The 12,256-nt window shown below is 40.8% G+C and overlaps 1 protein-coding gene across 1 annotated transcript; it reads left to right on the forward strand.

Annotated features, from left to right (window-relative positions):
* Window positions 1-1,206: 1,206 nt before the first annotated feature.
* PLAGL1 (PLAG1 like zinc finger 1) lies at window positions 1,207-10,356 on the forward strand (the record flags this gene model as incomplete). The annotated part of the gene is made up of 4 exons (XM_082481143.1): window positions 1,207-1,296; window positions 4,811-4,930; window positions 6,521-7,017; window positions 7,396-10,356. 4 exons carry the CDS (start codon window positions 1,207-1,209, stop codon window positions 8,669-8,671), a joined length of 1,983 nt encoding a protein of 660 aa, XP_082337269.1. The 3' UTR covers window positions 8,672-10,356.
* Between the last annotated feature and the right edge of the window lie 1,900 nt (window positions 10,357-12,256).

A 12,256-nucleotide genomic window follows, 5' to 3' on the forward strand; every position in this document is an offset into this window, starting at 1 on the left:
AGAGGATTTGTTCTTCTCTGTAACTAGATTTCTTCCATCTTTTTATAGACATTTTAATTCTTACAAATGCAGAAACATACTTCTCTAACAAGCTTGCAAACATGGATGAGCTAAGCACCCAGTTCCTTCCTCTTCACCAAGCCATTGTAAACCACACCCTATCCTCTATCAGTCAGCTCTGTTTGCTTAAAAGTATACAGTGATAAGCACAGCTCTCGATGATGAATGGACCGTTTCTTCAGAAGAGGAGACTAGAGTCCCAGGTTTCATACATGACAGCAGTAGCTGCCTTGACTTCTCCCTAGCAGCATTCACATGAGTATGTGACCAAACTTGTCCAAGAGGCAGGTGTTCTCACTGGAAACAGGACGAAGTTAAATAAAGTAGTTCCCAGAAGTGGTGGAAATGCAACTTTTTTTTGCAATTAATTGCTCACTTACATGGTTTAGTAGAACAGATACATGCTGCGTTGACATCTGTTGTGCAGCTTCAGTTGTCCATGTTTGAGACTGTATTGCAGAAAAGCAACTGTCTTGTATGAGGTCAGGAGTGTTTGCCTCGTAGAGGCTTTCTCTTGGAAAGGAATCTAGGAAGAACGAAGTAAAGCAAAAAGAAAGATCTTTCTGGCACAATTGTTCATTTGTATTTACTTTTGCATTGTTAACAGGAAAAAGAGAAGACTGTTAAAATGCCATTATATTTTATGTTACCTCTCTGGACTTATTACACAAGTTACACAATTGTTCCATGCAAAATGTAGCGTTAATATAGCACTTTTGAGATTATCAAGTACTCAGGAAGTACATTAGGGCATAAAGCTTATCTTTCTACCTGCCTGCACTTAGTTCTTATAATACTGTCTTTATATAACTTAAAAATTATGAACTATACACTGGAAATACGTACAAAGACCTACAGTTATTTTAGTAGCTGGGTGCCTCGGCAGATATTCGTTCTTCACTTTCTTTTGCAATCAGTATTCTTTAAGAGTGATTTATTTCAAAACAACCACAATTTCAAAGGACATATGACCAAGACAGGGTAAATAACTGATAGCCATGATTACAAGTTAAAGAAAACTAATGTGCCTCTATACAGGACTTGGTTTTATCATATTCTTTCTCCTGTCCTCCCCCTTTGTTTCAGGTATTGAAAGATGGAGGGAAGTACTTTCTGGACACTCCCAATGAAGACTGTGGAAACTGGATGATGTTTGTCCGGCTAGCCCGGAACCAAGAAGAACAGACCCTTGTGGCTTATCAGCACTGTGGAGAAGTCTACTTCACAACTGTTAAGGTAGTTAAACCCACATTGCTTCACCTGTCATCCAAATGGAAATTTATAGGCAAAGGTTCTGAAAGGCTAACCCTTTTACAGATGGAAGATTGATTATATTCTGCCAACTGGATCTTTATTATGTGCCACCTTTTATATCACTTCATCCATAGTAAATCAAGCAGTGTATGGGGTTTTCCAGTAAAAGGCAGTGTGCACTTGCTGTTGTGGGTAGTGAAGAAACTGAGCAGAGGAAAACAGAAATATCATTGATGATGGCGGTGCTTAAACATGAATGTCGTAGAGTTCTTCAGTTCCAGATAGATACGTGGTGAGATTATCTAGCACTGTTACGTTCAACAGTACTTCATCCTGGAAAGAATCCACACATTCCTTCCTTTATTACATTTTTGGACACACGTCATATTCTGAGCACATTACCAGGTGCTCAGGAGCAGGGTGCTAAGTATAATCTTTATGTACTTTTTTCAGCTCTCATTAAATCTGAAGACTTAACTGCAGAACTTAAAATACTGCAATGTTGCCATGAAGTGATCAGTTTATGTTAGAGGTTCTGGGCTGCATCTTTGTCTGAGGAGGGAGGACAAAGTACTCTGTATTTATAAATGACGCGGGAACACAGTCTTTTTGTTGTTTTGGCCACTTTCTCAGGCAAAGCTTGTTTTAATCAGAATTTACTCTTTTGTACACTTAGGAAACCAAAGTCTATATGTTGAACATTCATTATTTATCTTTTTTATTCTTAAGTTAATGTTTGTATGCCATTGTAAGCAACAATAAAAATTTTTAAAAAGAGAGAATATTAGTCAAAAGAAGTTACCAGTGGGATTAAAATACAGCATTTCAGTTTCATTTCCAAGATTAGCATGCATTTCTGTGGGATAGTAGTGTTTACTTTTGTTCCTTTGGTTTTTTTTTTTTTTCTCCACCTGTATGATGAGAAAAATATTTATCCCAGTGATGATGTAAGTTAATAGTGATAACATTTTACAGCTTCAAATTCTTTTATAACAGTATGAAGTATAGTTGCTTTTCGATTAATATTAAAATAGTTATTTTAAAGTAAGAAAAAACAATGTAACAGTATATGCTAATCTGAGACATTGTTTAGGCTGTGTTTGAAATTCTGATGCAGTCCATACCATTTGAGATTTCAATTTGATTTTAAATGCATGCTATACTTTTAGAACTGACAGGATTCATGTACTGTATTTGGATACCGTGAATTGCTTTTCTAAGAAGTTGTAGTTACGAACTGGTAACATACAATTTCCAATATAATTTAAATACTATTGAACCAACTCTCTGCTGACTTCAGCAGAACTCTGCTTATTGGCATTAATGGAGAGTTGCATCCTGTATACTGACATGAAGAGTATCTTAGGATGAGGAATGTGTGTTGGAACCTTTACTGTGCTGTGTATCATAGGGAATTACTTTGGTTTTGTTTCTCCTAAGTCCCAGAATCATTCACGGCATCCTGCAGGTTTTGTCCTGGTCAGCGGAAGTGATAGCCTTTTGCTTCGCTTAGGCACACCCTGCTGGCCACGGCATGAGGCTGCCTGAGGGCCGATTATGAAGATACTTTCTCAAGATACTTTGAATAAAGTCAGTTAAGTTGGGATTAGAAGGATTGGCTCCTCTCCCCACTGTGTTTACAAAGAGATGGGATTTTGGTGACATGAAACTGCAGCTACAAAAGCATATATGTAAGTGGCGTACTAATAGCACTTTTAGCATACTTGCTGACCTGATGACTGCAGTGCTTTAAAAGTATAGAATTATGACAAAGTAAAAATCATCCATGGTTGCTGTCTGTCTGATCACAGGAGAGTTTCACGTGGGTGCTTCCATAGCTTTCTCTTACTGTCACAGGTAAGACAGTGTAAATGACAACTTGTAGTGGATTTGAAAACTGGTGTTTAATGTCAGTTTTACTGAGATTAGAGCTTTTGCCTTACTTGACTATTTTTCACTCTGATGCACTTTGCTCTCCCTCCAAAGTCACATTGACTAGGTCTCAGCTTCCCACAGAGGAGATCGCTGCTGGTCCAGGAATGTCAGGCAGAAAGTCATGACAGTATCATGCTGTGCAGCTGTTTGTGGGTACCGGTCTCAGGTGTCACTGGCCAAGGTCCCAGGGCATCCCCAAGCAGTTGTCGCTGTGGAGCTTCCCCAGGTTTGGTTTTCTCCATCTAAATAGACTATATGCAGGAGCACAATGCATGATCAGCCTACTAGTTGGTGGCTCTGCTACATGTCCTTTACTGAGTGGAGAATTCAGCACGTGCCATTACTGTTTAGGCCAGGTGTTATCAAAACGCACAGCCAAACATACTGGTTGTAGTTAGCAAGCAGGCTTGTGCTTGGGAGTTCAAAAGTTCAGTTTTCAACATTATACACACAATTACCTGTCACCTGTCAGCATTCACAATCTAAGTTGTCTTTCACCTACCATGCTTATCCAACACCGATGTTAAAAAATAGGTACATTTTAAGAAGTCACATTTTGTGGAATAAGACTCAGCTGTCCTCCTTCCAGGCTTGTTTGTTCTTTTTAGTGGCACATGTTTAGTTTAGTTTAGTTTAGTTTAAATAAAACTACAAGTACAGTGCAGATTGGCTCTACCCTTGTTGCAGCAACGTTGGTTTTTATTACAGATGAAGAAAATTGTGTACAGGGCCAGGGAGTCATATAAATCATGACCCCAGAGTTAGTTTTCTCCTTTGCTTTTAAATAACTAATGGATCTTTAACCAGTGAGTGTAATCACTCCTCTCTTTCTATTTGCTGTATTATTGACTGAAAATATTTGTCAGAGGAGGTCATAGTCCAGTCCAAGGAAAGATTTGGGCAGGCATGACTGGATGGGACACTGCAGATTATGGGCTCCCGTAGAACTGTGTGGGAAGGCTTCAGTGAAAGGAGGACAGAGGTACAATAAAGCACATGCATAACGAGCCTGACACATTAGAGCCACCACGTGGAAACGTGCAACTTTGACTTGCAATCCACATATTGATCAACTCTGCACCTATGCTCTGCGAGTGCAGCACATCCAGGAGGCATTCAAACTGTTGTGCTTTCACAATGCATTTTTCCTTTGCCTGTGCCCTATAGCTAAGTGTTGTGTTCATTGGGCTTCTGAAACATGGAGGAATAGGCATGGAATATTGCTTGGGAAGACTGCTGGATGTCTGGATATCACAGACAAATAGATCTCACTGAGCAAAGGTCATGAAGGCTGAGGCACTCGTCCTGCTGCTGTCCCCCAAAAGTCTCTGTACATGTGCATTTCTGCTTTCAGAAACACTGAAGGTGTCAAAGCCTAGTGGATAGCAAGGCTCAAAAAGTGCTTGAGTTGTCAAACTGTGTTACCAATAATTTAAACAGATTCAAAGAATGCAACTTGGATAAGGAGACAAATTGCACATGCACACCCCTCCGATCTTTAGTATTATTTGGTATAGGGAAAATTGGCAAAAGTAAACGTGCTATTTTCTTCCATTCACAGCCAATTGAACCCCACACAGAATTGAAAGTATGGTATGCTGCCGATTATGCCAAATTTATGGAAGCTTCTGCAGTCTTCATTAAAGAAGAATCTGATGTCTGTCCTTTGCCTCCAGTAGCAGTAAGTACCCCTAATCTGCATTCAAGCCATCACCAGACATAGTAAATTACAATTTACATGCTTTCTCTGTTATGTAACTCTGGTGATGCTAGAGGAGACCGTAGAGTAGTAGGCTAACACAAAGCCAAGAGCAATTTTAACCAAACAGCTACTCAGGGAAAGGCTGCTCTTCCTCTCCTGTGTTTTCTATCCAATGGAGCCATTAGATATAGCCAGAAGTAAGTGGCACCAGTGGGATGTGTTGGAAAGACTTAAGATTGGCATTAATTTGTAGATAACCAAACTGTCCAGCCTCAGACTTCCTTCTCTAGTTCCTCTTTGTTAGGCTCGGAGTGGTTGGTCAGATAACACACTGATTATTTTAGTCTTTCCTGTGCAATAACCTTCTCATCTAATCCCAGTACCTTCCCCTCTGTATAACAGGAGTCCTTAAACTGATAGGAAAAGTTTGTAAATGTTGAAAACATGACTGTGAAGATTGATACCTACACTAGAAGGAAATGCTAAACAGGGGAATATGATAGAACCAGGAATTCAGAGGTGCTCCAGGAAGGGAAGTAACCCCGTTGTTGCATTTGCATATGAGGGCTTTAGGGTATACCCCAGAAAGAATGGGTGGGAGGGCCACAGCATCAGACACAGATAAGGTAGAGGAGGGCTCTGTCTGTAAATAAGGACAGAGTGGACATAGCCTCACCATGTTCTCCGGAGCAAGCTAGCCCAAGAGCAAGGGAAAGTAAGGACCGTTTATGAGAAGCTGAAGTAAAATACAGAGACAGCTAAGCAAATACATGGTTGTGTATTAATTGGAAGTACATTTCATCAGTGACTGGGATTTTTTGTAATTGTTTTTCATTTGGAATTTTTAAAATGTCAATATTTAAAGTCAATTCAACCGAATCCAGTAGAGTTCTTATTTCCACAGAAATAATACCTCCAAATAATGCATTCCTTGCTAAAAAACTTTTATGTTTTAATGCCTCTAAGTCAGGATAGGCTTGAGATCCCCAACACTCAGGTGTTTTGCATCAAGTTTAAGAAAGTTTAATGCCAGATGTCAAGCTAAGTGAGGAAGTCTCTCTTTAAGGCATTAACCATTACTGTCTGGTAAAATACGGAGTCAGCCCAAAACATAAGGAAATCCTGTATGGCTAAACTACATTTATGTGCAGAAACACGTTCAATTTTTGTATGGTTGCAGTGGCAGATAAATTATGTCAGTCTAAGGATAAAGTACAATTTGAAACTGCTTTTATGATTAATTCCATAAAAGGAACAAATGTAGAGGCTTTGAAATTCAGTAAGCACAGATAAACAAAGGTGAAGGACTCAGGACTGTTACAATAAATGCTCAACAAAAACATGGAAATCAGTATTTAGCCAACCATTATTTGTTCCTTCTAGTTTATAGAGTCCTAGAGAGAATCCATTTCCAGCTGAATAGCTGTATGGTACTACATTGAAGTATATATCGCTAGGGACAATAACAGGTCTTGGAAGAGCCCAGGAGAAGATGTAGGGTCAGTGAGAAGAATATGACCTTTCCTTAGAATGGCTATTAAGAAAGACCTGTTTCTGTTCTCATTGCAGAAAGAGCCCCTAGACCCTTGGATATGCTCCAGCTGTAGAAGCACTTTTGCAACTTTTGCTCTGCTAGAATCTCACCAGTGCATCCACAAAGACCGAGTCCTTACCACCAGGTTCAGACCACCGAATAAATTGGGACCTGTAAAGGCAAAAAGCAAACTCAAAGGGAAACTGAGAGGAGCAACATTAGGCAAAAGCATTGCCCAGTGCTACGGGACGATTTCCTGTTCCTCTGCTGCAAAGCTTAGCTGTGCCAGCTCAGGAAGCACTTGTGATGCTCTTGTGAGGTTTATACCTAAATGGAGAAATGGCCGGTCTTCACTGTTGAAGGGAAAAGAAGTGAAGCAGACAGACAGTTACCCGTGCCGACTCTGTGGGAAGATATTTGATTCAATTGACAAGCTTACAGTCCACACTTACGCACACAAAGGGGAGCGTCCCTACAAGTGTTCACAGCACGGATGCACAAAAGCCTTCATTTCCAAATATAAACTGCTCAGGTACAGCTCTGAAGGCACTCCTTTTCTGGTGGGTGTGGGGGGAAAAGAAACAAGGACTTTTTTTTTCTCAAGTGTCCTAGTGACAGTTAATCCCCAAGCTCCAGTTTTTATTATTCCTGTTTTTGTAGAATTGGAGAAAATTAGTCTCCCTCAATTGCAGTGGCTACCCAAAAAGATTATGGTGAGCAGTTTTAACCTATAGTATGCTTTATGATTAACACCTTCCCCACCAAAAACGTTAGGCTTTTACTAATAATCTGAGAACTTGTGAAAATGCCTTCCTTCAAAAGTGCCAGTTTTTTCAAGTCTTGAAGCTGCACTGTGTACTAGAGTGAATGTAAATACAAATAACTTTTTTCTTTTTTTTTTTTGTCTTAGGCATTCAGCCACTCATTCTCCACAGAAATCTCACCAGTGTGGCTACTGTGAAAAAACCTTTCACAGGAAAGACCATCTAAAGAATCACCTTCAGACTCATGACCCTAACAAGATGGCCTTCAAATGTGAAGAGTGTGGCAAGAAGTACAACACCAAGCTAGGCTATAAGAGACACTTGGCTCTTCATGCGGCCACCAGTGGGGACCTTACCTGTAGGGTATGTGCCCAGGAGTTTGGCGGTACTGAAGTTTTGTTGGAACACCTCAAAAGCCATGCAGGGAAACCAGCTGGTAATACCAAGGAAAAGAAGCATAAGTGTGACCACTGTGAGCGTCACTTCTACACCCGTAAAGATGTGCGGCGTCACATGGTAGTTCACACAGGCTGCAAAGACTTTCTATGCCAGTTTTGTGCCCAGAGGTTTGGGCGAAAGGACCACTTGACTCGCCATACGAGGAAGACTCATCCACAAGAACTGCTGAAGAGCAGATTACAGAACGGTGACTCAGTGGGTCTCCTTGACCAGCTTTTTCCATTCAGACTGAAGGAAGATGCCGGCATACTGTCCCCTTTTCCTGAAAGGGTCTCTGTGCAGAATGGGATTTTGAGTAGTTCAGAATCGGAGGAATACAACTGTTCACATCTTGATTCCCAGCCAAGCTTACAAACTGCTCTTCCCCTTGAACCTTCTCCTCATTTGCAAAGGATGGGCTGTGCAGACAGCCTTCCAGCTGTCCATCCCACACCATGCTCAACAGCCATTCCTGCCAACCTGAACCTTCATCAGCCTAATAAATATGACCTTAGTTCTACCTCATTTGCAGCAGGATCCCTCAAGAATCTACCGATAAAAGTGGATGTTAAAGGTTACAATGTGCATCTTCTTGAGGACCTGCCATTACCAGAACCTCAGTCTCTCCACAAAATCAGTCTGGAAGAAGCTTCCTCAGGGCCTGTAGGGGATACTAACAAGTACCCAGTACACAAGGAGTCAGAGGCAGCAGCTGAAACTATGAGCCTGCCTTTTATGGATCTCACTCATGTGATGAGTTTCTGGCAGCTCCCACCAGGTGACAACCAGAATACTACTGGGGACATCACAATGGCATTTGGTTCAGAGGAACCATCACACAGGCTGAATGGCCTTGGCCAACAGCAAGGTCTTCAGCTAGCAACTGGTGGGTTGGCCATAAACCAGCTGCATCATCTTCCTCGCTCCTTTCCATCCACTACAAATTCTGTAACGTTGCCTCATTTTCACCATGCCTTCAAATAACTATCACCATGTTTGTTTTTTTTTTCTTTTTTTGAGACTGTGCTTCTTACTTAAATCTGTTAGGATGGGGTGGTTTTGGTTTGGTTATGTTTTCTTCTTAAGAAAAAACGCCCCAAATGTTTTCACAGCACGTTATGAACATGGTAGTTAAATTCAGGATGTTAATAAACAAGAAGCTCTATTTTTCATACTACTATTAGTTTTTTAGCATATGACAATAGTAGAACTAACCTATTTCCCTCAACATCCTCTATATTTTTGTTTCTTACCTTTCATGCAAACAACTGAATAAATATCTTCAATGATAGCAAAGCATCATAACAGGCACAATAAAACTCTGGCTGCTGCGGTAGGAGAAATAGGATTAGGGTGAATGGGAAGAAGGGGGAAATCACAGAAAAATCATTTTAACGAGCCATAAATCACAGCAAATTTATGCACATGGCAAATGTAACAAACAATTTCTCAACATTACATAGATTTCTGTTAAGCACTTAATTACTGAACTTTATGAATCTTTAATTCAAATTGGAATCATTCCAAGAGTAAATCTTACCTCCTTGTTCCACTTTTTTAAGTGAAGAAGATCACTTCAGCTGTGTGCATCTCCTGCATTTTTTCCTAGGGCTGGAGATAACTCCTACTTCTGCATGACTGTGTGAGAACCGATGTCTTGTATATGTGCAGTTTTCAGAATGGGAAGTGAATTGTCTCAAAGGTTAGAGCAAGGTATAAGCACGGGTCTTTCTCTAGTAAAGCACTTAAGCATTTGCTTAAATTTAAGCATACATTATCCCATTGGGTCAGCAGCTTGATTGATTTAACACTCAATAAAAACTAATGCTTCCTACCTAAGGGGCGTTTATTCACCTTCTGTTGATAAAAATGGCCTTTGTTTAGTCTGGGAAATTACTATTAATAGTAAACATCTGAAATGTGGATTCCTTCACAGAAAGCCAACCCTGGCCACGCAGCCTGCCCAGGGGAGCCTGTGACCAAGCAGGACTTCTTGGGGAGCAGGTCCATGCGAAGAAGGGTGGGGTGGTGAGCTCACACTTGGCCCTGTTCAAAAACCAGGTTATGGAACCAGCCTCACAAGTGTCGCCTAAAATTAGTGGGTGTAATTGAGGCCATTTCAATCACAGCGGTTTTGCTCAGTAGCACTAAGACAGCTGCAGTTGGACTTGCAGCCTTTGTTTCTTCCAAACCAGAACCAAGGGGACTTCTGTTTCCTGGGGTAAATTGTCCATGTATGTTTCCAGTTAATGGTGTGTTGGTATGACAGTCATATCACCCAATGCATGAACTAGCAGAAATTGCAAAAATCACATCTCCCAGTAGATGACATTATTAAAAAAAACCCACCTAAATTCTTCACGGTTTACTTTCTTGCCTAACCTATAAAAAATAATCCTGGTTTTAGCTGATGATGCAATTACTAATGGATCCTGTTGCAGCTGAAACAGACACAGACTTCTGAATCTGAGTAAACTGTCAAACCCTGAGTGAGCATGTTCTCTTATCCCCAATTAATCACAGGAATATTTCCAGATGCCTTCAAATAAAAAATATTTTTTAAATGATTGCTGTTTTGCTGTTAATGAACTACAATGATGCTGTACAACTACAATGATCTGAATATTCTTACAAGTTTATCAGTACTTAGATTAAGGAAAGGTTGTTGTATTGTAGTTCATGCAAGACTATTTTCTTCAGATACACTGTTGAGGGGTATTTTTTGGTATGAATTTTTTTGGCATGAGGCAAACCAGAAGGAATTTTAATATTCTTGTAATGACAGCGGCAGTAGGAAGAGCGGGTACTGCACAGTCACGCCCAGTTAGCAGTTATTTAAATTACGAGATCCAGAATAGGGAAGAGGTTGCAAACAATGTTATATGCGCATTCTGCAGCTAGGCTCGTGTTTTCATATCCAGACTTGGACAGGGGTGTGTATATTCACTTACTGCACTGTTTTCTTTCTTCATGCAAATTGTATTCACTTGGCTTCATCCAAGCTTATGTACTTGTAAAAAAAAAAACCCAAAAATGGACAAAAAACAAAAGCCTCACAAATTTTGTAGCACTGTCTGGTCATATACTGTTAACAGACATTTTTTTACTGAAATATATGTCTTTGAATTAAAACGTCATGTTGAGAAGAAAATGTTATGCAAACGCTGAGCTAGATGGGGGCCCAGCGTTGTCTGAGCAGCTCGACTGTAGCAGGGTGCCTGAGCTCCCAAGAGGGGTGCTGCTGCCTGACCTCAGCCTCTTCTGAAACCTGGAAAGATGCATTGGCGAGAGATGTTTATCGTACGTAACTACAGGTTAAAGACTGAGTCTTGTTCAAGTAAAAAGAACCACTTTTGATATTAAAACACTTAAAAAAGCACACCATGATGGTGGCTACCAAGTAAAACACACATTAAATGTGTTATACCGCAGCTTTTACCCTTCAGTCCATTCAAATTTATTTTTCCAGATTCTTGGCATCATAAATGTAGAGGAAGCTGATGATGTCCCATCACAAAGGAAGGCAAATTATTTCAAAAGGTCACGTTTGCAGAAAAGTAGTTTTGTTTTAAAATTCTTGCAATTCAGGAGATACCCGCGAGTCATCTAATACATAGTATAGGGCTGGACTTTCTCATGGCTTTTGTTAGGGAGGCTTTTGTGAGCGTTTTTGAGAGGCCATCAGTAGCTCAGGCTCATGAATACTTTGTTTCTGGGCAAACAAATTATTCAGATTCAGTAGACCTGCTTGGTGTGGGCCTGAATATTGTATTTCTAAAAGAGCAGTAGTTTGGTTTTGGTGGGGTTCAGGTCACAGGCAAAGCAGTGCTAAAAGAGAGGTGTGGAGGGATGGCAGCAAGTCCTCGCCTGAGCTTACCTGTGGCATCTGAGACAATGGGCTGGCAGGCATGACTTCAGCCAGTGATGGTGGAGAAAGTAGCAAGAGCTGCAGGACATCTCTGGTGGCGCTGTCTTTTGCTTATGCTTATGCTGTAACAGCACCGGAGTGGGGAGCGGTGGCCTGGCACATGCTGTGGGTATGGTGGAGGAAGAGGGCAGCCCCACCAGCAGCCAGTGCTACCTCCTCTTTGGAACAGCCCATTCCTCCTCCAAATGGGGAGAGGAGGCTGCAAGGGGAGGGGAGGCTGCAAGGGGAGAGAGGACGCATGGGGGAGGCAGGATAGACCATGGCGTAGCACCTAAGGGACAGAAAAAAAGCAATCTGACCCAGTTCAAGCACTGGCCCTCTGGGGATGTAGGGATATCTTACATCATAGTAGCAATAAATACACTCTGTTTCTGAACTCTGCTTGGAAAGCTGTAGAAGCAGAGTGATACGTGCCAACTAAACAACAGATTTACTATCATCAAATGATACCATAAAAAAAATAGAGAAATTTAGCACATGTTTGCTCTCATGGAAAAACTTTAACTGATTTTATAAAGAGAAGGAAGCCATGTAAACCTGAAATAAGGAGCTAAAATTATACTACGTGGAACAAAAGACTGCCTCCTCTATGTAAAAAACCCCAGCTATTTCTAGTGCTCAGTTCCCATCCCCTATCAGAA

The sequence above is a fragment of the Vanellus vanellus genome, assembly GCF_965231255.1.
Source record: "Vanellus vanellus genome assembly, chromosome: 3".
Classification (NCBI taxonomy): Eukaryota; Metazoa; Chordata; class Aves; order Charadriiformes; family Charadriidae; genus Vanellus; species Vanellus vanellus.